Below are 27,493 nucleotides of genomic sequence, written 5' to 3'. Positions count from 1 at the left end.
CAGTGTGGTCACCACCTTTATACTTTGGGAGGTATATAATACAAATGCTTAGCAACTATACATCTTTTTTCTCCTTCCTGGGTGATCAACCTATGAAGGAGACATTCTTTTACCCTCCCAGTGCCCCTTCCCGACCGTTTACAGCATCGTTTGAGAGTTTTGAAGTTTTTGAGTGGCCTTTTAATATTGTTGAGACCTGTTTGCTGATTGTGATGGGGGTCACCATGTTGGCACGCATACAGAGTGTGTTTTGTCCACAACCATTACGTCTGATCTCAAGAGTTAAGCAGAGTCGGGTTTGGGCCTTGTCTGGGGTTAGACGACAAAATAGGGGGACCGAGAGATTTTCCCCGAGGCTGGACAGCCATGAGTGGCAGGGTGTGTGGGATAGTATGGGCAAGTATCTAGGTCAGTGGGCCCCTCCAGTGTTTTGGAACTTCACCACCGAACAAGTGCAAAATCCAGAAGAATTAGTAAAACACTTAAATGAGGTGTGCTGTCATCCTGGTCATACCAGAGAGGGACAAATCATGGCAACGTGCTGGGGCTTGGCCTATGCTTACCGGGCCTTGTTCAACGCTATCCAGCACCTTCAAAAGGAAAGAAATGTCCCTGGATCTGAGGGCGAAGCAACAAACAGCGCAGCTACTCCAGCTCCGAGCACAGCAGCTGCACCACCCCTAGCGACAAGTACAGCCACTACTCAAACTTCGACTGCAACAGACAGTGCAGCTACCCCAGCGACAAGTACAGCCACTACTCAAACTTCAACTGCAACAGACAGCGAAGCTACCCCAGCTCCAACCACAGCAGCTACACCACCCCCAGCGACAAGTACAGCCGTTACTCAAACTTCAACTGCAACAGATAGCGAAGCTATCCCAGCCCCAGCCACAGCAGCTACACCACCCCCCGCGACAAGTACTGTTGCTACTCAAAGCACAGTGATAATGACTGCAGCTAAACCAGAGGACCAATTCGTACCAATATCGATTGCCCCCATACGCAAGAGAAAAAGCAATAAAGAGGCAAGAAGGGTGAAGCAAGATGAAGAAACAATGTATTCACCACTCAGGACAGCATCTGGTCAGGAGTCATCATCACATGACGAAGAAGAAGAAGAAGAGGTGACTTCTCGACCTCGGACCTCAACCGAGCTACGGAATATGCGAAAAGATTTTACCCGTCAACCAGGGGAGCACATCATCACCTGGTTGCTCCGGTGCTGGGACAATGGGGCCGATGGTCACGAACTAGGAGGTATGGAAGCCAAGCAGCTGGGATCACTTGCTAGAGAAGGGGGAATTGACAAAGCAATTGCAAGAGAGAAAAAGTCCCTCAGTCTTTGGAGGCGGCTCTTGGCAGCTGTGAAAGAAAGGTTTCCATACAAGAATGATGTTACGAGTCGTTTGGCCAAGTGGACTACTTTAGACAAAGGCATCCAGTCTCTGAGGGAATCAGCCATCGTAGAGATGATCTATCACATCAAACCGAATAACGGAGATATACCCATAGACCCAGATGAAGTCGAATGTACACGACCCATGTGGCGAAAACTTACACGGAATGCACCGTCATCATATGCCCATTCACTGGCAACAGTAACCTGGGGTGACATAGTAACACCAACAGTGGATGAAATGATTCACAAACTCCGAGAGTTCGAAGACAATCTCACCCCTTCCATCATCTCAGCTGTGGAAAAACTGTCCCAGGATGTCAAACAATTGAGGGACGATCTATCTGATTTATCCAGCTCCTCACGTGTACCAACATACGTCTCAGCTGTTAACAAAAGACGTCCTATTGTTCAAGACAAAAGATATAGAAGGCAAACACCACGGGCCACCCTATGGTTTTACCTGCGGGATCATGGAGAAGACATGACGAAGTGGGATGGAAAACCTACTTCAGCTTTGGAGGAACGGGTGCATGAATTGAAAATAGGAACAAGGGTCAAGACTAATCATCCCATGAGAGCTGCGGCTTCAGTCTCTGGTGAGCAGGTTCCCAGATGGAGCGGAAGAGCTGATTTTACTCCAGCTCCTGTGATAACGAAGAATAATCCGTTTCAACACGACTTAGGTGTCCAACGTTGTGATGACTGTTAGAGGGACCCTGCCTCCAGCCAGGTGGAGGTAGGGGACAATCGGATTTACTGGACTGTGTGGGTCAGATGGCCTGGCACATCAGTCCCACAGAAGTATAAAGCTCTTGTAGATACCGGTGCACAGTGTACCCTGATGCCGTCAAGCTGTCAAGGGGTGGAACCCATCTATATCTCTGGAGTGACAGGAGGTTCCCAAGAGTTGACTGTACTGGAGGCTGAGATCAGCCTGACTGGGAGGAAATGGCAAAAGCACCCCATTGTGACTGGTCCAGAGGCTCCATGCATCCTCGGCATAGATTACCTCAGGAGAGGGTACTTCAAAGACCCAAAAGGGTACTGATGGGCTTTTGGTATTGCTGCTTTGGAGACTGAGGAAAATGAACAGCTGTCCACCTTGCCTGGTCTCTCAGAGGATCCCTCTGTTGTGGGGTTGCTGAAGGTCGAAGAACAAGTGCCAATCACCACCACAACAGTGCACCGGCGGCAGTATCGCACCAACCGAGACTCCCTGATTCCCATCCATAAACTGATCCGTAGTCTGGAGAGTCAGGGAGTGATCAGCAGGACCCGCTCACCCTTTAATAGCCCCATATGGCCAGTGCAAAAGTCTAATGGAGAGTGGAGACTAACAGTAGACTATCGTGGCCTGAATGAAGTCACACCACCATTGAGTGCTGCCGTACAGGACATGCTAGACCTTCAGTATGAACTGGAGTCAAAGGCAGCCAAGTGGTATGCCACGATTGATATTGCCAATGCATTCTTCTCAATTCCTTTGGCAGCAGAGTGCAGGCCACAGTTCGCTTTTACTTGGAGGGGCGTCCAGTACACTTGGAACCGACTGCCCCAGGGGTGGAAACACAGCCCTACCATCTGCCATGGACTGATCCAGAATGCACTGGAACAGGGGCAAGCTCCAGAACACCTGCAGTACATTGATGACATTATTGTGTGGGGTGATACAACGGAAGAAGTCTTTGAGAAAGGGAGGAAAATAATCCAAATCCTGCTGAAAGCCGGTTTTGCCATAAAACGGAGTAAGGTCAAGGGACCTGCACAGGAGATTCAATTTTTGGGAATAAAATGGCAAGATGGACGTCGCCAGATCCCTACAGATGTGATCAACAAAATAATAGCAATGTCTCCACCAACTAATAAGAAAGAAACACAAGCTTTCTTGGGTGCTGTGGGGTTCTGGAGAATGCACATCCCGAATTACAGTTCGATTGTAAGCCCTCTCTATTATGTAACCCGGAAGAAGAATGATTTTAAATGGGGCCCTGAGCAACAACAAGCCTTTGAGCAAATTAAACGTGAGATAGTTCATGCAGTAGCCCTTGGACCAGTCCGGACAGGGCCAGATGTAAAAAATGTACTGTACACCGCAGCCGGGGAGAATGGTCCTACCTGGAGCCTCTGGCAGAAAGCTCCAGGGGAGACTCGAGGTCGACCCCTTGGCTTTTGGAGTCGGGGATACAAAGGATCTGAGGCCAGCTATACCCCAACTGAGAAAGAGATACTGGCAGCCTATGAAGGGGTTCGAGCTGCTTCGGAGGTGATTGGCACTGAAGCACAGCTCCTCCTGGCACCCAGGTTGCCCGTTCTGGGCTGGATGTTCAAAGGCAGGGTCTCCTCTACACATCATGCAACCGATGCTACATGGAGTAAATGGACTGCACTAATTACACAACGAGCTCGAATAGGAAATCCCAGTCGTCCAGGCATTCTAGAAGTCATCATGGACTGGCCAGAGGGCAAAGATTTTGGAATGTCACCAGAGGAGGAGGTGATGCGTGCTGAAGAGGCCCCACCATATAATAAACTGTCAGAAAGTGAACAGCAGTATGCCTTGTTTACTGATGGGTCCTGCCGTATTGTGGGAAAACATCGGAGATGGAAGGCAGCTGTATGGAGTCCTCAACGACAAGTTGCAGAAACTGCTGAAGGAGAGGGTGAATCGAGTCAGTTTGCCGAGGTGAAAGCCATCCAGCTGGCCCTGGACATTGCTGAACGAGAAAAATGGCCAGTGTTTTATCTCTATACTGACTCATGGATGGTGGCAAATGCCCTGTGGCGGTGGTTGCAGCAATGGAAGCAGAGCAACTGGCAACGCAGAGGTAAACCCATCTGGGCTGCTGCACTGTGGCAAGATATCGCTGCCCGGGTGCAGAACCTGGTGGTGAAGGTACGCCATGTAGACGCCCATGTACCTAAGAGTCGGGCCACTGAGGAACACCAGAACAACCAACAAGTGGACAAAGCTGCTAAGATTGAAGTGGCTCAGATGGACTTAGATTGGCAACATAAAGGTGAATTATTTTTGGCCCGGTGGGCCCATGACACTTCAGGTCATCAGGGCAGAGATGCAACATACAGATGGGCCCGTGATCGAGGGGTGGACTTAACAATGGATACTATTGCCCGGGTTATTCATGAGTGTGAAACATGTGCTGCAATTAAACAAGCCAAATGGTTAAAGCCTCTTTGGTATGGAGGACGATGGCTGAAGTATAAATATGGGGAGGCCTGGCAAATTGATTATATCACACTCCCACCAACCCGCCACGGCAAGCGCCATGTGCTTACCATGGTGGAAGCAACCACCGGATGGCTGGAAACATACGCTGTGCCCCACGCCACTGCCCGGAACACTATCCTGGGCCTTGAGAACCAGATTTTGTGGCGACATGGCACCCCAGAAAGAATTGAATCAGATAATGGGACTCATTTCCGGAATAACCTTATAGACACTTGGGCCAAAGAGCATGGCATTGAGTGGGTATATCACATCCCCTACCATGCACCAGCCTCTGGGAAAATCGAACGGTATAATGGGCTGTTAAAAACTACACTGAGAGCAATGGGTGGGGGAACTTTCAAGCATTGGGATACACACTTACCAAAGGCCACCTGGTTGGTCAACACCAGAGGATCTGCCAACAGGGCTGGCCCAGCCCAGTCAGAACTTTTACCTATTGTAGAGGGGGACAAAGTTCCTGTGGTGCACATGAAGAATTTGCTGGGGAAGACAGTCTGGGTTATTCCTGCTTCAGGTAAAGGCAAACCCACTCGTGGGATTGCTTTTGCTCAGGGACCTGGATATACTTGGTGGGTAATGCGGGAAGATGGGGAAGTCCGATGCGTACCTCAAGGGGATTTGATTTTAGGGGAAAACAGACAATGAACTCAATTGTACGCTGTTGCCTGCTATAGCCATCAACTAGAAGTCTGCAGGGCACCAGCGACTGGCTCTGACTTCCCTCCGACCATCATCCCAACAGAGAATGAATTTTGATAGAAACGGACGAGTTTTACAGTAAAGGAATGATCAGCATCAGCAGGTAACGATCCAACACTGCACACAGCTTCTCCTGCCCTGAAAGACTGTTTCAAGAGATGGAGCCCAACATCATGAACTGAATGGACTCAGTAGCTTTATAGGAATTGGTCCGTGCACTAAGCTAACAGTGCACTGAGATGAGAGTGAGGGTATATGGAAAATGTGGGATCTGAGCATGACGTGAATGGTATGGAACAAGGGGTGGATACTGTCCTGGGTTCAGCAGTGGCAGTCAGTTTTTCTCCTTCTTAGTAGCTGTTGCAGCACTGTGTTTTTGACTTTCAGCTTGGGAACAAAAAAAAACAAACTGATAACACTGATGTTTAGACTGACCAAGGACTTTGTGAGTCTCATGCTCTGCCAGGGAGGAGGAGGGGCCGGGAGGAAGCGGGGACAGGACACCTGACCCAGACTGGCCAAGGAGGTGTTCCATACCACAGCACGTCATGCCAGGGGATGTAACTGGGAGCTACCCGGAAGGGCACGTCCCTTTTTCGGCCGGGCTGTCTTTTCCGGCGGGCGGTATCGTGTTCTCTTCCCTTGTTATTTCTCTTGTCGTTGTTATTGTTGGTGGCGGCAGTGGTGATTTGTGTTATACCTTAGTTATTAAACTGTTCTTATCTCAACCCGTGGGAGCTGCATTCTTTTGATTCTCCTCCCCGTCCCTCCAGAAGCGGAGGGAAGAAAGGTGGCGGGAGGGGGGGGGGAGGCAGTAGACTGCGTGATTCTGATTTACAGCTTGGGCTTAAACCACGACAGAAGGTCACAAAGATGGTCAGAGGACTGGAACATTCTGCTATGGAAACAGGCTGAGAGAGTTGGGTTTGTTCAGTCTGGAGAAGAAAAGGCTCCAGGGAGACCTTATAGCACCTTTCCAGTACCTAAAGGGGCCTTACAAGCAATCTGCAGGGTGACTTTTTACAAGGGCAATTAGGCATAGGACATGGGGTAATGGCTTTGAACTGAAATAGCATAGATTCAGACATAGGTATTAGGAGGCAGTTCTTTACTGTGAGGGTGGTGAGGCACTGGCACAGGTTGCCCAAGGCAGCTGTGGCTGCCCCATCCCTGACAGTGTTCAAGGCCAGGCTGGATGGAGCTTTGAGCAACCTGGTCTAGCGGAAAGTGTTCCTGCCCATGGCAGGGGGTTGGAATGAGATGTTCTTTAGTGTCCCGTCCAGCAGAAACCGTTCTATGGTTCTGTGATCTCTATTCATCTTCTTAGAATATTTGTTTGCAGTAAAGTAATATGCTGTCTGCACTCAGTTGGAATATCACTTGAAAATTAATAGAATCAGTCTGTAGTGTACAGGGGAGCACAAAAGAATAAATCAGTTGTTAGCTTTGTCAAATATAGAACAGATAAGTAACAGTTAGTTTTGCTTTGGTCAGTTCAAATATACTGTTTATATTCCTCATAATACTGCACCATTTATGGACAATTAAGTTGCTGGGAAGTGTCCAACTAGTTTCACTAAATACATCTACACTGATGATTTAGTGCATGGGAAATAGTATTTTCTATTAATTTGCCTCCCATCTATACCTGGGAATCTTGGGGTTGCACACGAAATTATACTACTGGAATGCTGAAATCAAACTGCACTTCAAGGTGCTATACGAAGTGCACTGCCCGCAATGTTGCGGTCTGTGTGTACGTAGTCTGAAGAGTTACCATAACTTTTGTTGCTGACAAAGGGTGAGAAAAGCATGAACATGTGGTGGCCTGGGAAACAGGATGAATAATCACAGCATCCTGAAACTTGTTGTTTCTCTCCTCATGCCACCCTGGTGGACAAAGCCAGAAAGTTTATTCAAAAGCAAGCGTCACTGTTTCTCTGCCATAGCACTTGTGTGAGAACGGAACATATAACCTGTATGCCAACAAAGCGTATAGACCTATCCATCCTACATGTCCCCAGCCAACTTCTTTACCAGTCATACTATAGATTTGTGATAGCAAGAGCCTTAGTTCCCAGACAGTCATTACGGAGAGTGATTGAGTCTGTAGCTACGGTTTACTCAATGGAAGAATTAGCAAGTTTATTTCTAGTCTGTGTGGGTATGTAAGAGTATTGTGCTACTGACAAAGGGGAAAGTATATTGTATTGTAAAAGAAGGTTCTCTTTTAACTTAGGTGCCTGTAGTGTACCAGCTATGTATATGAATACTTGTAAAGGAATGTCTGAATTCTGACACTGAAAATGAAAATGAAAAATCTTTTCATTGAGCTATTGGCTTGATTGTGACTGCATAATACGTAGTTCAGAATAGTTGCTGAACCAGGGTGAGTGCAGGTTGGTTGGCTTAAGACAGTTATTGAACTAGAGTGTGCACAATTTCCTTAATGTATGCAAATCTGTTTTTCTTAGTGCAGATGGTAGAGTGAAATTATGGGACGTGAGGAGAGCATCTGGATGTCTGAGTACACTTGATCAGCACAATGGAGAAAAGTCCAAAGCATCTTCGGAGGCAGGTAATACAGAATATAATTGGTGGTAATCTGTAGGTAACTAGAAAAGGTCTTGTATTTCATAAATGTATTGAGTGCTAAAACTAGCAAGAACAGTAGTGATAATCCAGTTATTGTCTATTGTGTAACACCAGCCATTGAATTTTATTCAGTTACTTCTGTTACAGAGGCAGTGTTTGTCATTGGGGATCTTGCTTACAGAGATGCCTTTGGCAGTGGTATTGTATCATTCTAAATGTTTCCCCCCCCCTAAAATGGGAAAAATTGGCATCTGTTTTATGGACAAAAGAATTCACTCCTGCTGGAGATGAGGCAATTGCTTCATATTTCATATGCTGTGTCATGTTAAGGGGGTGTCTTTACCCCAATGAGAGGCTTATCTCCCTGTAAGGGGGAGGATTTCACCCGTTCACCTCTAAGTTTGATGTATTTGTTACTATCCCAGGATAAACGAGACCCTTGAGAGTCTTGAGCCTGATTAGCCTATCAGAGCCCTCTGCAGGCACTCTACTGGACAGCACACTGTATCAGGTGATTCCTACTCTCCTATTCAGGGTACACAGCAACAAATTCATCAAGTTAAAAATTTTCTAAGTTTTTAAGCCAATTTAAATACCTGAAAACTCAGACAAAATAGATCTTAACTGAGCACTTTTATTATATAATTTTGACAGTTTTAAGGTTCAAATGTTGCTGGTAACAATATAATATACTAACTCAAATAAACAACATGAAAATAATGTATAAAGCCATTCAAAATAATGCATAAAGCTAAAATTCAATCATTAAATGTGCACAAATGTGTATATCTCTTAGCCAACATGTGTCCCTGTCTGGGGGAAAAGACGGGTTCAGACCATCAACTGATCCCAATAGTTACAATGGAGTCTTCCCTAATTTCACACACACACACACACACACACACACACTTCCCTCCTTAATTTTGCATACTTATATGATTTAATGTGAATTAGTAACTTCCCACACTACCACCCTACTTACTTTTACTGATTGGTCTACTGATGTGCATAAGGATTACGTTACTAAATGCCTAACTATGCATGGTCCTGGGAGGGTCTCCTGACCTGGGCAGGGATTTTTGGACCTATGGGTATGATTTTTAGTATTAAAATGAGGTTGTAATGAGGGAAGTTAACCAAAAGGGCACCTAATTGTCTATTTCTGACTCATGAAAAATATTTTGACAATTGTCCTGGTGTTATTAGAATGTAGCAGACTTCAAGGATAGTATTTCTTGATTAGAGGTTTATTAGTCTAGTTTTTCTCAGTCTTGTTTTTCTGTCAGCCTACAAGGCCAACGCTTCTCCAGCTATCAGTTTTCATTGTGACTCACTATTGTTTCTCAGGTCTCCTGATCCTTTCAGGGTCTTTCACAGTAGTACAGGTTTAAATTTCTTAACTAAATACCTATAGAATTGTAACTATATATTATTATAGACTTTATACCTATGGAGTTTTAAGGAAACACCTATGGAGCTTGGGTAGCTCTAGTCATACATATTTTGGTGTAAAATTCTCTCACTTTACAATCCTTGTTTGTCAGCTGCTCAGAGATTTATCAGTACACGATGTCTTCACATTCCTGCACCTTCAGGGAGTATAATAGCCTGTCCACAGTGTCTTCACTCTGCTCCGCTGTCTGTTCAGTTTTTTATAGCATGTGCTAAGATTGCAGGGTTGCCTGAAGAACTGTTGTAGGGTAGATTGTGTGCATGCTAACCACATTCCATCCCAGAAGTAGCAGCTGCATTTTACCCAAAAATTTCTGTAGTATTACAAAAGAGTTTAATATTACTTTGAGAATTTATGGGGGGAAGAGGGATTGTCTCCAATTTCCCCCATTGTTCCAAAAGCTGTTCCCATCGTTAACTGCCCTTTTTCAAAAACAGACAACAGAAACAAAACCCACCAAAGCACATTCCCTTTCCTGTTTAGTCTTGCTTCCACTGCAAGCCTCTAGAATATTCTCTTATGTGGTGCTGTAAAATCAATTGTAGTCCTTTTATACTGCATAAAGTATACAACAGGGTATAAATTTATGATTATATTTAATTACACAGGAAGCTAAATTACATTCTTATTTCAGTGCAGTCGTATGCATTAATGGTGCCTTGTATCAGTTGTTACTAACTGCAACATTAATATTTTTTTTTCATCTTCAGGTCACATTTCCTTACCTACAAAAAAAAGCCTGAACAAAACCCAACCCTAATTTAAAGGGAAGAGTTTGAATTTAAAATTATAGCTCATTATTTTTGTCAGTTCTGGACAATAGATACATAATTTTGTCAGGCTAAAAAAGTACTTGAGCACTTGCTGCTCTGAGTAGAAATACGTAGTATTTGGAATTGAATTGTAAAGTAGGAACTGTTTCATGCCTATGAACAAAGGGGTTTTTGTAGCATAGGTTATAGTGATTAAAGCATACAACTCTGTCTCACTTGCATATGTAACTTAAATTGTATGTAAAAAAATACACGTAAAACTCTAAAGTCAAACTAATTTTCTAAAATGTCAGAGGACATGAAGTAGCAGTAAGTATCTGTTTTAATAATCGTTCTCTCAACTCTCTACTGTATAAATTGTAATGTAATATAGATGTTTGGCTTTGACAATTTGAAATTTCATTGAAATTCAAGAAATTACTGAGATGAAAATGCTCTAAAGAAATCTAAGGGTTATGAAAACAGAAAAATCTGGGCAGATTGTTCTGTGAAAAATTTAATTCTGTGTAATTCACAAGATAATTAGTGCCATTCCTTTGAGTGTCATGATGTCTTATTTAAACACAACTTTCTTTGCAACTTTATTTCTCTGAGAGGTTCAAGATAATTTTTGACTAATGGCGATCACGTAGACTAGGATATTAAATACATTGAAATGTAGCTTAACTAAGCTAAATGTGGCTAACTTTTTCTAATAAAGTCTTTGGAAAACAGTTAACACTTCTTATCTAAGAGGTATGTCTGAATTGTGTACTGCAGTGTAATACAGTGATACTTTGTCCGTTTTTCAGGAAGTTCATTTATGGGCATCATAATTAGGTTTGCTTTGGTAGCGCTGGGTTGAATTTAGCTACTTGAATACACGTAAGAATGTACAGTATTGCAGGATGAACTAAGTGAAGTTAATTGATAGTACTCTATAAGAAATACAGAATAAACCTACAATGATTATCTAGTCCAGCTGCCTATCAACTTCAGGGCTGACCAGAAGCTAAAGCATCTTATTAAGGGCGTTATTCAAATGCCTCTTAAACACTGACAGGCTCGGGACATCAGCCACATCTCTAGGAAGCCTCTTCCAGGGTTTGACCACCCTCGCTAAAGAAATGCTTCCTGATGTCCGATCTAAACCTTGCTTGGTGCGGCTTTGAACCATTCCCATGTGTCCTATCACTGGATTGCAGGCAGAAGAGCCCAGCACCTCCCTCTCCCCATCCCCTCCTCAGGAGCCTGTAGAGAGCAATGAGGTCACCTCTCAGCCTCTTTGTCTCTGAACTAGACAAGCCCCAAGTCCTCAGCTGCTGCTCACAGAACATGCCCTCCAGCCCTACCAACAGCTTTGTTGTCCTCCTCTGGAGGCATTCGAGGGCCTTCACATCCTTCTTGAATGGTGGGGCCCAGCACAGCACAAAGTGCTCCAGGTGAGGCTGCACCAACACTGAATACAGTGGGAGAATCACCTCTTTTGGCTGACTGGTCATACTGTGTGATGCAGCCAGGGTATGGTTTGCCCTCCTGACTGCCAAAGCACAATGCTGGCTGCTGTTGAGCTTAGCATCAAACCAGCACCCAGAGGTACCTTTCTGCAGGGCTGCTCCCCAGCCACTCCTCTCCCAGTTCATGCTTGTGCCCTGTGTTACTCTGTCCTAGGTACAGAATCTGGCTTTTGGATGTGTTACATTTCATCCCATTCATTGCCCAGTGCTGCTGTCTACCTAGATTGCTCTGCAAGGCATCTCATCCCTTGGGAGAGTCAACAGCACCTCCCAGTTTGGTATCATCAGCAAACTCTAATGGTGCACTCAGCTCCAGCATCCAGATCATTGATAAATGTATTAAACAGAACTGGCCCTAGAATTGAACCCTGAGGAACACCACTAGTGACTGATCACCAGGCAGACACTTTTATAAACCAAGAGTTTAAATTATTAATGTATTGATACATCAACATTTAAATAGCACTTTCAGTACTATGCATTGAAATAAAAATGTGTATACAAATAGTAATTCTTCTGCAGAAATCTGAAGCAGGGTTTTTTTTTTTCCTCACAGCAAACAGTGCTCACACTGGGAGAGTTAATGGTTTATGCTATACAAATGATGGACTTCATCTGTTAACCACTGGTACAGATGATCGGATGCGACTCTGGAACAGCTTCACTGGAGAAAATACATTAGTAAGTTATCAAGGATCTTCAGCTATGTTTTTACTTGCTTTACTTAAGTAAAGCTTTACTTGCTTTTTTTTTTAATTACTTAAGTTTAGAAGATTTATAATTTGTGCAATTGTCATTACAACTTTGGATATTCATTTCATAAAGGATATAGCTGCTGAATCTTATCATTAGAAGATTGAGTGAGCTTTTATTTTTTTAAAATTTCTTTTGTTATTTTGTTATTTCTACTTAGTAAAAAAACAGTATCAAGAAGCTTGGGTTTACTTGAAGGTTGAATATGGTAACTTGTCATGGTTTAAGCCCAGTCAGCCATGCAGGCGCTCGCTCACTCCTCTCCCCCCCACCCCCGCTCCCAGAGGAGTGGGGAGGAGAATAGAAAGAACGTAACTCCCACGGGTTGAGATAAGAACAGTCCAGTAACTAAGGTATAACACAAATCACTACTGCTATCACCGATAATAATAATGATAAGGGAAATAACACGGGAAGAGAATACAGCCGCTCACCACCCGCTGACCGATACCCAGCCTGACCCGGGCAGTGATCTAGCCCTTGCAGGTATCTGCCCCCAGTTTATATACTGGGCATGACGTGCTGTGGTATGGAATACCTCTTTGGTCAGTTTGGGTAAGGTGTCCTGTCTCTGCTTCCTCCTGACTTCCCCTCCTCCCTGGCAAAGCATGAAACTCAGAAAGTTCTTGGTCAGAGTAAACATTACTGAGCAACAACTGAAAACATCAGTGTTATCAGCGCTGTTCCCAGGCCAAAAGTCAAAACCACAGCACTGCAGCAGCTAGTAAGAAGGAGAAAAATGACTGCTACTGCTGAACCCAGGACATAAGTTTAAGTTCATTTTGTGAGTGCAGCTGTAAACATTTCAGACAGTAATGAAAATACTAATATGTAGTGACTATTGATAGAAATGTTTGTTGTTTTTTTTTTTTTTAGCTGTTAGTTGTCGGTGTGCTAGCCACAGGGCAGTCGTCCATACCTGATTGACTGCCTGGATTTCTCGCAGCTTTGTATTTTTGTGAAATCTCTTCTGTGAAGTTGTGTAGCAATCTTAAAAGTATTTATTCCTCTACATCTGCATTGCAATCAGACAGGGAGGGAGGAATATTAATCTTTGCTGCTTTTCCAGCCCTTTCTATTGCTTGCTTTTTGCTAAAGGTTCCTGTTTTAATTTTCTGGTTGGTAAATACATGTTTATTTTGAAAGAAGAACATACTAGATAACTCAGTGTCTGTGGGATTGTAGCCAGGTGTGGTTATTGTCTGTCGCTGCTAGCAGAAAAGGAAGAAATTTTACTCTACCTTAGTAATATTTTACTTCTGCTGCTGAGTTTCAGAACACAGCAAGAAAAATTCTTTATAGACATTTAACTGAAAGAACTTTTCTATCTTCTTGCTACCCATATTTGCCAGCTTGTTCTCAGGACTTCATATACAGACATCTTTCTGTCCTGAAATCACCATCACAAAAGTAGAAAATGCAATTTGTTCACCCTCCTGTCACCAGCTGGATCAGTATGTTCCAGTTTTCTGTGCCTGTTAGTTCCTTAACTTGTTTCATAGGCTATTTTAAAATTTTCTTTTTGTTGTTGAATAGCTTGATATCCTGCCTTGATTTTTCATGTTTAGAATTATAGTGTCCAGAGTACTGTTTTTTCACATGCGGCCCAGAGGTATTGCTTAAACTAATTTTAAGGCACCAGCAGACAAATGCATGTACAGGTCATACCATAGGGCCTTTATTTTCCCTACTAGTGCCAGTCCTTTTGATTTCAGTGTGGTTTGGTGTTGGTTTGTTTGGGGTTTTTTTTATATTTTTAGCAATGAGCCAAATTTGGGGCCTAGTGGGTCATTTCAGCTGAGAAATGGATGTTGTAGTCATATGCCTCTTGCGTACATCTTTTATCACAAAAAGAATAGGAAGCCCTGATTCACTGAACATAGCAAGAATCAAATAGAAGAAAGCAGTTTTCGTGTTTGAGGTTTAAGCACGAAGCTTTAAATTGACTCAGAGAGCTTTGCTAAACTGTATATATAAGCAAATCTCTGCTTTTTGCAGCAGAAATTAAGAGCAGAGGACAATAAGAAATTAATATGAAATTAATAAGGAAGAGTATTGTAGGACAATACTATTTGAAAACAAAATAATTTATATATAATGCTATGTAGTATTAATGAATTTAATTTAAAACACCATTATTAGAAGGAATACTACCATTATATCATAAAATAATATATGAATTTAAAGTGTTCATAGTGAACTTCTTCATGGAAGAAAGTTTTATTTGTCAAAATTCTAATGCTTTGTTTTGCTTAGAGGTAAGCTATGTCGTTCTCATTAATGTATTTCTCTGTATTTTCTCATATATGTGTTCCTGATGTCTGATAGGACCTAATTAAACTGATATATCCAACTTGAATATATCCTAGCATGTCTGGAAACTTTTCGCTTTCTGCATTTGGTGAGATTATTGTTTGTATAGGAGCTTGAAATGAACAGATGCTAATGAGCTATACAACTTACACTACTTCTATTTCCAAGGCTTCCCACACACCTCACAGGCCAGGTCTTAGAAAAGTAGCATTTGCTCTTATCCTAGCTTCCCTTATACGGAGCAGTATTGAATATCTCTGTGGTGATTTGGCTTTGGCTAGAAGATAGATTTCTTTTTTTTTTTTATTTCCCCCCACACACTCTTAACTAGTCCATAATTTAGCAAGCTATTCTTTGTTTCTCCTCTGTAAATCTCTTTCTTCTAATCCCTTTGCTTTGGTCTTTACTTATGCCATACTTCTGCTTGCCCTTCAGTTGTTTTCAATACTACCTAGTCATCTCCTACTGTTTCTTAGTAATCCATGAGGAACAGCTGAGAGAGCTGGGGTTCAGTGCGAAGAAAAGAATGCTCTGGGGAGGCCTTAGAGGAGCTTCTAGTACCAGTCTTATTTGCCCCTCTGCTCTGGTGAGACCCCACGTGGAATACTGCACCCAGCTCTGGAGTCCTCGGTACAGGAAAGATATGGACCTATTAGTGCAGGTCCAGAGGAGGGCCACAAAGATGATCAGAGGGCTAGAGCACCTCTCCTATGAAGAAACGCTGAAAGAGTTGGGCTTGTTCAGCTTGTAGAAGAGAAGATGCCAGGGAGACCCTGTTGCAGCCTTTCAGTTCTTAAAAGGGGCCTAAAAGAAAGATAGGGAGAGAGTTTTTAGCAGGGCCTGTTGTGACAGGATGAAGGGTGATGGTTTTACACTATAAGACGGGAGATTCAGATTGAACATGAGGAAGACTTTTTACAGTGAAGGCTGGTAAAACACTGGCACAGGTTGCCCAGAGGGGTGGTTGATGTGCCATCCCTGGAGACATTCAAGGCCAAGCTGAATGCGGTTCTGGGCAACCTGATATAGTTCAAGATGTCCCTGCTTATTGCCGGAGGTTGGACTAGATGATCTTTGAAGATCACTTCCAATCCAACTATTCTATGATTTTATGATTTATCTATTGTTGTACATAGGGAGTTCTTTAAATATCTGAGAAAAAAATATTGTGTTGGATCATCTAGGAAAATGTCTGAGGCAGTAATTTTGAACCACTTCTAATTTCAGTGATAGTTTAGGTGCTTGGTGTAGATCTGGCACATAGCAGCCTGTGCAATTCAGTTTCTAAGTGTGGAACTCCTTGGTTTTAGACATAACTTTCTCTTTTTTTTTTTTTTTTCTTTTTTAAGGTTGATATTAAGGAAAGTGAAATTTAATGAACAGAAAAATGATAGACATCTGTAACTGGAAATCTCAAGAGTTAGAATCATAGAATAGTTAGGGTTGGAAAGGACCTTAAGATCATCTAGTTCCAACCCCCCTGCCATGGGCAGGGACACCTCACACTAAACCATGCCACCCAAGGCCTCATCCAATCCAGTTGTAATATTGCAAATCTTAAAATTACTTGTATTGGGTATTAAAGAAGAAATTAATTTGACCTTTTAATGTAAAGTCATTTCCTGTAGTTTTAGTTAATAGCTAACTGAATAATCCTTCATTTAACAGGTCAATTATGGGAAAGTCTGCAATGAAAGCAGAAAGGGACTCAAATTCACCATCTCTTGTGGCTGTGATCCGGAGTTTGCCTTTGTACCATATGGTAGTACCATTGCTGTTTACACAGTTTTCACAGGAGAACTGATAACTATGCTTAGAGGGCATTACACTGCTGTCAACTGCTGTGTATTTCAGCCTAATTTTCAGGTAAGTAAAGTACAAACTATTTCAGACAACCTGAAGTATTTATGTGGATTGCCAAACCATTTGCACAGTAAATGTTAAATTTTAAGGGATGTGCTTTAATCAAAAATCTTGACATAAGAGGGAGTTCTGTGGCCTGTGTGTCAAGCAAGGAAGGTTAGCTAAGTTATTGGGAGGACTCTTTCCATCTTGGATTCCTTCCAGTATGCATTTTGTCTCATATAGGTAACTTTTCAATATACCTATATGATTTTTTTTTGGCTTATACTGTCATTAATAAATGGTATGCATTAAAGCTTTTGCCTGTTTTGTGTAAGACTGAAGAGGAGGCATTTGTCTTTCTATGAGATACCCAACACTAATCATAATTAGAAAGAGAAGTACATTGAGCTGAAGTGTACTAGCATTGCTGTCAGCGCTGAGAATCTCTCAAGTACTTTGCAGAGGTGATCTTGCTCAAACGCCTTTAGAAATACTAGTCAGTAAATCTACAAGCAGTTTGGATGAAGTGTTGGGAACATGGTGAGCTTCTTAAATTAAGCTGAGAACATTTCATCTAAGAAATATCATAGCGTTGCAAGGGCTTAGGTTGCTGACAGCCTTTTTTTCCTTTCCCAGGCTTTTTTTTTTTTTTTTTTTCCTCTGCCTTGTGGTAAACTTTTCTCTTGTAATAAAAGACTTAGGGATAGCAGCCTAATTTATTATGAGATATATTACAACATACTGTTCTTACGGATTGTGGTATGGCAAGAGCAGAGTAGATGTTAGTATGGCTTTTAAGGCTTTTAAATAATTGCCCTCAGGTGTTGAGGATTGTACTTAAGTTCCAGCTCCTCCTTTCTCATCTGTTGTTTCTGAAATACTAAGCAGAAAGGGCATATGGATATCTTTTCATGTCCTCTCATACAGTATATCATAGAAGTGAATCTGGTAGACCTTACTTTGAGTCCAGGAACTTTAACTGAAACAATGTTTCCCTGTCACTGAGATGGACTTCGCTGAAAGTTTCCCACATCTTATGGCTGGACCAATAGAACCCAAGTTAATAAGCCTTGGTAGCCCTGGAAGGCAGCCTGGCGTGAATAGGCAGTGGGATACTAGATCCACTGAATGGCGGAATATTCACATTATAGCTAAGGCGTATCTCTTCTGCACTGTTCTTGACTAGTTTAAAAAGCCCTTTGTGTTTATAAGAATAGTTTCCCAACAAAATTGCTAGTGTGTGGTCATCTTTGGTGTTCTTTTTGATAAGGTGAAGAGGTGAGGCTCATTAGATCTCACTATAAGTCATGTTTTCTGGCCGTGGAAATGCAAATGTCTTTATAGTGTCTTTATCTTAACTTTTAAGATCTTTAGTAAAGGATCACTGATGTGTGCATGCTCACACAAGAACTGCATCAGCCGTTAGGACTATAGGTTTATGTTGACAAACACTTGATTCATGTATCTGGTGTGATTCCTGATTCTCTTTCAGAGTCACACTTTTCCAGAGTTCAGTTCTATATTCTAGAAGCATGAGTGGATTTTCTTTCATTTTTTTTTCTTTACTCTGCTTTTAGTTGTGTTAAACTGTATTAGATTGTATTAAACTCTGATGGAATAATGTTGCTACAGCCAGTGTGCCAACACCATAGGTAGTGGTAGTGTTATTTTGACTGTGTTCAACACCTGTACTTCTAGTTAGCTCATTCTGTCTTGAGACAATTAAGTACATCCATCAGTCTTCATATATTTACAATAGAAACCCTGATTTCCCAGTTAATATTCCTTTTCTAAGAATGTAGCAATTTGTAAAATTTATGGTAACCTGTTCTGTTTTAGTCTTGCAGGGAATATTAAATCAATATGTTTGAAAGTTATTCACAGTTGTGCATTTCTGTTTTCAGGTACTAGTCATAGATAAAATCAGTTTTGCTTAACAAAACCTGCTTTGTAGGAAACCATGCTGAATGATCTTGTTTGTACTCTTATATCTTAACTCTGCAGTAACTGAATTGTTTAATCACCTGTTCCATTGTCTTGTTTAGGATTAAAGAAATATTAGTTAGTTTATTTGTATCTGTATCATTCCACTTTATTTTTTGCCCCTGAATTGCATATTGGTTTACTTCTAACCTTGTAGTGTTTCAAAACATATTAAAACGTAATTATCTTGTCTAAGAAAACTTCTGCTTGGTCTGCTTTTCTAAGTTTCTCTGATATAAGTTATGCATCTTGTGACGAAATATGTAATATGTGGTTTCTAACATTTATTAGCACATTTGAAATTAGTCCACTATCTTCATAGGAAACAAGGCCTACAACTTTTCTTTATAGTTTCTACCCTTTCCATCTAGTATTGAGTCTCTTTTGTTAAGAGTTTTCTTGTATTGATAGTCTTCTAAACATTTTCTGCTGTCTTTAACCTTGCTGAGTGATGTTTTTGTCCTACCCACCCTCGCATCTGGTCCTTTGATATTCTTACTACTTTTTTGTTTGCTCAAAACTTCCGATTGGTTGTTGCCAGTCCTTTATGTTCTTTCTGTTCATTAACTGAGTTTCAATTACTACCTTAGTTTTACCTCATACCTGGAATAGGCTCTAAAAGGAACTTCATCGTTCCACCAATTACATATTTTAGGTGAGAAGCTTCTTCTCTTTGCTCAAAACCATATAATCAAATATGATCGGTGATACATAAGCAACTACCTATTTGCAGTGCAATGATATTAGTTCTTTAGGTCCAAATTAATTAGCAGGTTTGTGACTGAGGTATTGTGTGGTGCTATCTCCACAGAGTGGTGTGAGATGTAGTTAATGTCTCTTTTGAGAACCTGGGAATAGAGCCATAAAATCCAATATGTTATTGTTGGCCTAAATTGTTCTTACGTAAATATCTCTGTAAAGGTAATAAGATGTTAGTCTGCTTGAGTAATAAGAACTGCAAAATTTGACCCTTTAATAAGAGCCATTAACTTAATAGGAGGTCGGTAATTTCAAGGGTGGTGTGGAAGAGGCAATCTTCATTGTGTAATCTCTTACATGATGTTTACTGTTGGATGTAATATGCTAGATACCATTGTGCCATATTAGCTGCTTAAAATAATTTAAATAAACAGACAAGGAATGGCGTAAATCACCATGCGTGAATAACATGTCGTAAGATTAGGTATGCATCAGGAAACAATTCTGCTTTAAATTTATAGATACTTCTATTGTTCAAGACATACCAATGACATTTACAAGGGTGTTTGGCAGATCCAGTGGTAGGCTAATAAGTAAACATAACTACAGGTTAAATTAGATTTCATTTGCAATCTTTCCTTGGAGTCTTAAAGCATAGTATTTCCATGAATTGTACCATAAAGATGTAGTACAATATGTGTTTGTCTTATTCTGCATCATGTACATACTGGCACTTCTTTTAACTGACTTTGGGAATGAGTCACCATTTCAGGCTGTAATCATTAATTGTAAGTATTACTCAATGCAGTGGATATTAACTGAAGATCTTGCAATGCCAGGATCAGAAAGTGAGACAAGTGGTAATAAAGACTAAATGGAAGTATGCTGATGTCACTGACATTGCTTAGAAGCAGAGAATTTGGTGTGGGAAGAGGTTTTGAAGTTGTAATGATAATCTGTATCCTTTCAAAGACAGGAGGCTTGAGTAGACTACTACTGACATGATGAAGTGGGATTTGACTTGTGTGTTGGTGTAACTTTGACATGTCTGTAGCAAGATAGGTAGAATATTTCTCTCATAAAATGATAAGCACTAATCTTATGTGCGTTTTATGTACAAACAACTTAATGCCTGGGACTAGTTTAATCAAAGTCAGCTCTCTTGAAGATTACCCACATAAATGAGTATTTATAGGAATTAGACACTAAGTTCCTGCACTGTCAGCATAATTCATAGAATTGTAGAATGGTTAGGGTTGGAAAGGACCTTAAGACCATCCAGTTCCCACCCTAGTGTGAGGGGTGCCTCACACTAGACCATGTTGCTCAAGGCTCTGTCCAACCTTTTCTTGAACAGTGCCAGGGATAGAGCATAAACTTCTTTGGGCAACCCATTCCAGTGCCTCACCACCCTGACAGTAAAGCGCTTCTTCCTTGTATCTCACCTGAACTTCCCTGTTTAAGTTTGAACCCATTACCTCTTGACCTATCGCTACAGTCCATAATGAAGAGTTCCTCTCCAGCATACTTGTAGGCCCTTCAGATACTGGAAGGCTGCTATGAGGTCCCACACAGCTTCTCTTCTCCAGGCTGAACAGCCCCAACTTTCTCAGCCTGTCTTCATACAGGAGGTACTCCAGCCCCTGATCATCCTCGTGGCCCTCTCTGGACTTGTTCCAACAGCTTCGTGTCACTTATGTGGATGACACCAGAACTGCAGAAGATGGCATGGAGAAAACACAAGGATGGAAAGAGATGTATGAGACAAAAGGGGTAAAAATGTGAAGGACAGAATGACTATCCCAATAGGAATGGGGCCCAAGATCTCATGGGAACGGCAGCGTAATATTTCTTTGCATGTTGGTTTCTCCCCTATTACAGAACAATTATAATGCAGATATCAGTCAGGATTTCAGATATCAAAGTCCTTAGAGTTTTTTATATAATTCATGCAGTTCTAGAATTAAATGTGCATAATAAAGCAACTTTCTGCAAAGACAGAACTGAAATAATTTATTGAACTTATGTTGAATCAATGTATTAGTAATGTGCCCATATGCATGGAGTTGTTAGTTTAAGTGTAAAAGCCAACATGCTTAAAGTAAGGCTTTCATATCATCAGCCCGAATACCAAAAAAATACTTGTATGTTTCACTCAGGCATTTAAATTCATGGAAATACGTGTTGTCAAACTTCGCATATGACATGCAGGAGTATGATTCAAGACTGAAGGCATATGAGAATATCTTCATCCACATTCATTTAGGTAGCACTTTGGAAATGAAAAGCATTATTAGTGCAAAATTTTCTGCAAAGTTGGTCAAGTATTTCTCATTAGCAAAATTTCCGTAGTTTGAAGTGGCAGAGAAGTCTGTGTTTCATTAAATAAAGAATGAAGAAAACTAAGCTATATTTGACTGTTAGCTGTTTGGTGTAGAGACTGTTTGTTTCCATGTGTTTGCAGGGTGCCTTGCACAGTGGGATCTCAGTCCTTAGTTGCTACCATTGTTATTTATATTAAAAATAATAAATTGGTCTTTCTGATCTCTGCCTTCTCAACAGGATACTGGCTTCAAATTGTCCTTAATTTGTTCTTTTTCTTCCCTAGGCATACCGAAAAAAACCTTTACTTAATGTGTCTTTGTTCCATATATATGTAATCTTAACATGTGTTACTAGATGCTTTTGAGTTGATTAATATTTTTTTATTATAATAATAAATTCCCCCCCCCCCCCCTTTTTTTTTTTCCCTTGTCTATTGAAGAAAAATCATTTCTTAAGCTTCCTAACTTGAAATGTCTTCTCCGGAAACATGAGAGAGCAAAGAATAAAAGTGAATTTAAGCAATAAAGTTTGCTTAAATGTGGGTAGTGCTCTTTTGGTGAGCAATCCGGGAAAAATTATTTTGTGGCATATTATTTAAAATACTGTTTATCAACATTGCAGTACAAATTAGAGATTGTGTGTTTATTTTAAAATAAATCTTTCAGACATCTTTATTCCCAGCATTATGTCTATGTCACTGTTCAATAAGTTCATGTAAAAGTAATTTTTGCTTACTTTCTTAAAGGAACTTTATAGTGGTAGCAGAGACTGCAATATCCTTGCGTGGATACCAGCTCTTCGAGAGCCAGTTCCTGATGATGTTTCTGAAAAGGTAATGAATTTGTGAGTTTGAACTATATTTTTCACAGGTGTTATACTTGGAGAGGCGGTGTGGAAATTAAATAGGAATTGTGTTTTACCATAAAAATCTGTAATAATTCCTAATTAAGAGGAGAATGGTCCATTATTTCTGCATAATTTTTGGTTGTTGTGGGGTTTCAAGAGAGCGTTTTCTTTCAGAGTCTGTAAAATCTTTAGCAAACTTCTTGCTTTTCAGTTACTTAAAAGTAGTACTTGTCATTTGGTTATCAGTCTTTCAATGTCTATTTAGCCTCCTTAATATCCACACAGTTTTCCATAGTTTATGCTATTTTGGAATTGGAGAGGTGCCAAAAACTGTGTTTTAAATTGTTTAAGAACATGCTGTGTATTAAACAGTAAGATTAGGGGTACTACATTTCATACACAAATATTTTGATGCAGAAATCTAATAAAGAGGAGTCTAAGCAAGCTTATTTTTGTGTCTGAGGCAAGAAATTCAGGCTGTTACTAGGAAGATAATCTGCAACACTGGTTTCAAACAGTACTTTATCTCTCTTAGTATCAGAGCTGGGTAATAAACATTTTAGTGAGCAGCTGGAAGAGGAAAAATTACAGATTTTAAGGAACTGAAGCCATTCATGGAATCGGAATCTGGCAAACTGTACTCATGTCAGAAAAAACAAGCTATGTGAATGTTTTAGCTCATAGCATACAAAAAATCTACTTTTCAAAATATCTGAAATGTTCAATTTTGGATGGGGAAGTAAGGATAAAATTTTTTAAATGCTTGTTCTGCTTTGAAGACAACCTGTTTCAAAACTATCCCACACTTGAGCAAAGAAGAAAAAAAAGTAGCATTCAAAGGTTAGATACCCCATACCCAAGATGTATTCAGTTGACCTGAAAAGAATATTTTTGATACAACTGAGAATTTTGATGGGCGTGAATTGTTGTTTTTTTTTTCTTGGTATGAAAACAAAAACCAAACAGCAGTGAGATTCTTTACCCAGCTCTGCTTAGAGCTGCCCCTTTAAATTTGATATGATGAAGGTATGTAAAATGTGCCATTGTGTTGAAATCTGTTAAGCCACAGCTGCTCATTGCAAATGTCTAGATGAGCACTGCCTCTGAAGAGAAGCATTTCTGCTGTTCAAGGCCACTGGTTCCTGCTCCCTCTCATGTACTACAACAGCCATTTGAGTGCCTATATGATCAGCAATCTGGGATAGAAATAAACAAGAAAAAATTTCTGTGCCAAGTCAGTGTGATTCAGTGCATTACCTAGCTGCACAAACCCTTAGTTTTACACTGGGGTCTGAGGTGTGAAATGATTGTTGATGTGGGTAGAGGTCAGGGCTGCTCCCTGAGAAAGCCTTGAGGCAGTCGTGCTCAGTTATGCTGGGCCAACAAAATAATGACTTAAAATCAGTGATGCAAAACAAACACAGTAATGTCCATCTGCCTTATTTTGTACCAGACACTCATAAAATTTCTAGTCAGTGCTCCAGATATTCTTTTGTAGAAATTGGAGTTAAATAGAGTATTATTTCTTTTCATCATTCATCCTGTCTCTAATAAGTAGAATGCTAAATAAGTAGTTAAAAAAAAATCCAGTACTCATAAGAGACACAACAGTTTTTCTTCATGTAGTAATTTGAGAAATGCCATAAGCATTGCCTTTATTTGATTTTAGTATTTCTAATTAAGCAAACCCCTGAGTAAATTTTTGTTTTCTTTAGTTTCTGCCTCAACAGCATTTAAATCCAGCATATGAAGACGCATGGAGCAGCAGTGATGATGAAGGCTGAATTTCAATTATGTGCTGATACGCAGTTGACTTTCAGGCACTGTGTTCAAAGGCTTCATCTACAGATTTGGATAATGTCTTATAAATTTCAACTGGATTTTTGGTACAGTTCTGTTAGGGCAAGTTATTTTGGAAATAAGTTTCCACTGTTCTGTGTTTTTCCTTCACTGTTAAATTTAAAGGATTGCTTTTTCATACTTACTGACTTTTATACTTACCTTTACACATTAGTATTCTTTATTCAGTTTTGAATATCTGATGAAAGAAAAGTCCCTTGGCAACAGTAAATATTGCACTGCTTCTGGGGTCACTAATATATAAGAAGATAATACCTTCATTCCCAAAAGGCATGATACAGAGGATTTTGCCTGAAATAGGACTAGCTCAGGGATACTTCCATCTTATTTTTATCAGTGTCTAGATGAAACAGACCGGCATTCATTTTCAAGGGATGTTGGCTGTGGGAGCCAACAGGATTTTGTGTCTGTTCTTTTGCATTTTCAGTTTAGCCTAAGTTTCTGCACAAATGCAATATTCAGGTCAGAAAGAGATGTAGCTGAGATCATCTATTCAAGTATTTATGTGGTGATCCCATTTGCTAGTATTTGAATCTGTCCCAGAAGGTTAAGAATAGAAAGTAGTTTAGAGTTTTTGTTGCTCCTGTTAGCAGGTTTTAAGATCAGACTCCATGTATGAATCTCTCGCACTTCCCTAGCCAGTATGAAGAATTTGTGCACAAACACAGGCTTGAGGTACAGTACAAGGCAGAGAGTGAATCACACTTCAAGATAGGAATATCAAATGTAGCCCTCCAAACTTCTGAATTTGTGAATTTGCTCTGTTTCGAAAGGAGAAGCTTTGTGAGGTTATTTTCTCTTCTCAGTTGCTAGTTTGTGCTTCAGACATAGTGCAGTCACCAAGTAGAGAGCTGAGTTAGAGGCTCCCAGCAGCTGTAGATGCCGCTGTATAGATGAGAACTTCCTTCCAAAGCAGAGCACATACTAGGACCACAAATTCATACGCAAGGAAAAAATACTGTAAAAATAAATGAAAGATTATAATTTAATCTTGTATAGTGTCTATTATTTCTGATTAGTATGCCTTTTATTCACTGTGCTTCTGTATTTCAATATGAATACAAGGTATGTCAATCTACAGTCTAGCGCTGTAAAAATGATACAAAGTAAGGAGTGGGCATATCAAGAGATGCTGTAATTAAACAAGCTTCTTATGTAGTGCATTTTTGCTAGGAGACACCCACTATTAAGTGGATAGCTGCAGGGTGGAAGACTTCCAGAAGTTTCGGCTGGAGTTAAGAACCAGCGTGACACTGTCACTTTACAGGAATAGAGAAAAGAATTTTCTGTTTATTTTTTCTCCAAATTAGTTTTCATTGGCAATGGTGGCTGTTTGCTCTAAAACTGGGGAATAAAGTTTGAGAAAATACAACACATTTTGACTTTGTCTTGACAAGGATGACCCTTTTGCATGTTGTAATTGTGCATATGATTTGTATATGCAAACTGCAGAGCATGTATTTGGTATCTGAATTTCTAAAAATGTGCTTAGTAAATTATAGAGCTAGTTATCAAAGAATTTTTTTTTTGTCAGTTTTCAGTTATCTGTAATGTCACTATAAGTGGTGTTGATCTTAAACAAAAGCCCACCACATAACCAGCTCTGTGCTGGACAAGGAATCGTATATAAAATGGGAGAGGTAGAAAAATTGTGTTTTATTAAAAAAAGGTGATACAAAAATTAAACCCACAAATAAGAATGTTGTAGTAATTCTGGGTTTGAGTTGTTTTGTTTAGGGTGTTTTTTTTTTTCTTTGAATGACATTTTCTCAAATTAGTTTCTTTTCCTGTGCTTTAAGTACCACAATTATGGAGATTACAGGAGACTACTGGAGCTAATGTAGTCCAACCTCCCTGCTTAAAACACCGTCATGTATACAGGTTGCTCAGATTGCGTCCAGTCAGGCTGTATCTCTGCAACCTACAAACCTGTTCTGGTATTTGAGCATTATTAGACTAAAAGGTTCTTCTTAGATTTAAATGGAGTTTTGTCATGGTTTAAGCCCAGGCCGTAAATCAGAACCACGAAGTCCACTTCCCCCCCCACCTTTCTTCCGTCCGCTTCTGGAGGGACGGGGAGGAGAATCAAAAGAATGCAACTCCCACGGGTTGAGATAAGAACAGTTTAATAACTGAGGTATAACACAAATCACTGCTGCTACCACTAATATTAATAATGATAAAGGAAATAACAAGGAAGAGAATACAACCGCTCACCAACCGGTACCTCGCCCCCACCCCACAGTCATCCAGCCCATCCGGGAACTCTCAGTTCTACATCCTGGGCATGAAGTGCTGTGGTATGGAATACCTCTTTGGCTAGTTTGGGTCAGGTGTCCTGTCCCTGCTTCCTCCCGGCTTCTCCTCCTCCCTGGCAGAGCATGAGACTCACAAAGTCCTTGGTCAGAATAAACATTCTGACCAGTAACTGAAAACATCAGCTTTATCAATATTTTTCCCAGGCCGAAAGTCAAAAACACAGTGCTGCAGCAGCTACTAAGAAGAAGAAAAAATGACTGCTGCTGCTGAACCCAGGACAGTATCCACACCTTATTCCATACCATTCACATCATGCTCAGATCCCACATTTTCAATATACCATCACTTTCATCTCAGTGCACTCTTATCTTAGTGCACGGACCAATCTCTATAAAGCTGCTGAGTCCATTCGGTCCATGATGGTGGGCTCCATCCTTTGTAAGTCTTTCAGAGCAGGAGAGGCCCATTGCAAAGTCCACCCCTCGATCATGAGTCCATCTCTATGTTGCATCTCTGCCCTGATGGCCTGAAGTGCCATGGGCCCATCAGGCTCAAAATAATTCACCCTCCCCTGCAGCAGTCTCTGCAACTTGTCGTCGGGGACTCCACACAGCTGCCTTCCATCTCCGACGCTTCCAAAGCACTGGAGGGGCCCAGTGGATTAGATACTTGCCCGTACTGTCCCACACACCGTGACACTCATGACTGTCCAGCCTTGGGGAAAACCTCTCGGTCCCCCTGTATTGTCTAAACCCAGACAAGACCCAAACCTGACTCTGCTTAACTTTCAAGATCAGACAAAATGGTCGTGGGTAAAACACACTCTGTGTGTGTGCCAACATGGTGATCCCCATCACAACCAGCAGGCAGGTCCCAAGGGTACCCAAAGGCCATTCAAAACCTTCAGAACTCTCAAATGATGCTGCTGTACTTGTCACTGGGGCT

The 27,493-nt window shown here is 40.9% G+C and overlaps 1 protein-coding gene across 9 annotated transcripts in view; it reads left to right on the top strand.

Moving 5' to 3' along the window:
- ERCC8 (ERCC excision repair 8, CSA ubiquitin ligase complex subunit) overlaps positions 1 to 26,001 on the top strand; it is a 38,412-nt gene extending 12,411 nt beyond the window's left edge. For 4 of the 9 annotated variants that reach the window (XM_080636748.1, XM_080636747.1, XM_080636753.1 and 1 more), the window contains 5 exons: positions 7,823 to 7,926; positions 12,222 to 12,346; positions 16,400 to 16,597; positions 22,329 to 22,415; positions 24,145 to 26,001. In XM_080636748.1, the coding sequence (XP_080492874.1) occupies positions 7,823 to 7,926; positions 12,222 to 12,346; positions 16,400 to 16,597; positions 22,329 to 22,415; positions 24,145 to 24,213 (583 nt within the window). In that variant the 3' untranslated portion in view covers positions 24,214 to 26,001. Of the gene's footprint in view, positions 1 to 7,822; positions 7,927 to 12,221; positions 12,347 to 16,399; positions 16,598 to 20,781; positions 20,823 to 20,886; positions 21,137 to 22,328; positions 22,416 to 24,144 lie in introns of those variants that run through there. The other 5 variants (XM_080636751.1, XR_013958671.1, XM_080636749.1 and 2 more) reach the window with 5 other exon arrangements.
- The last annotated feature ends 1,492 nt before the right edge of the window (positions 26,002 to 27,493 follow it).

Source organism: Psittacula echo (assembly GCF_963264785.1).
Source record: "Psittacula echo genome assembly, chromosome: Z".
Lineage (NCBI taxonomy): Eukaryota > Metazoa > Chordata > Aves > Psittaciformes > Psittacidae > Psittacula > Psittacula echo.
Note: the sequence above shows the minus strand (reverse complement) of the source record. Positions and strands in the feature narration are given on the sequence as shown.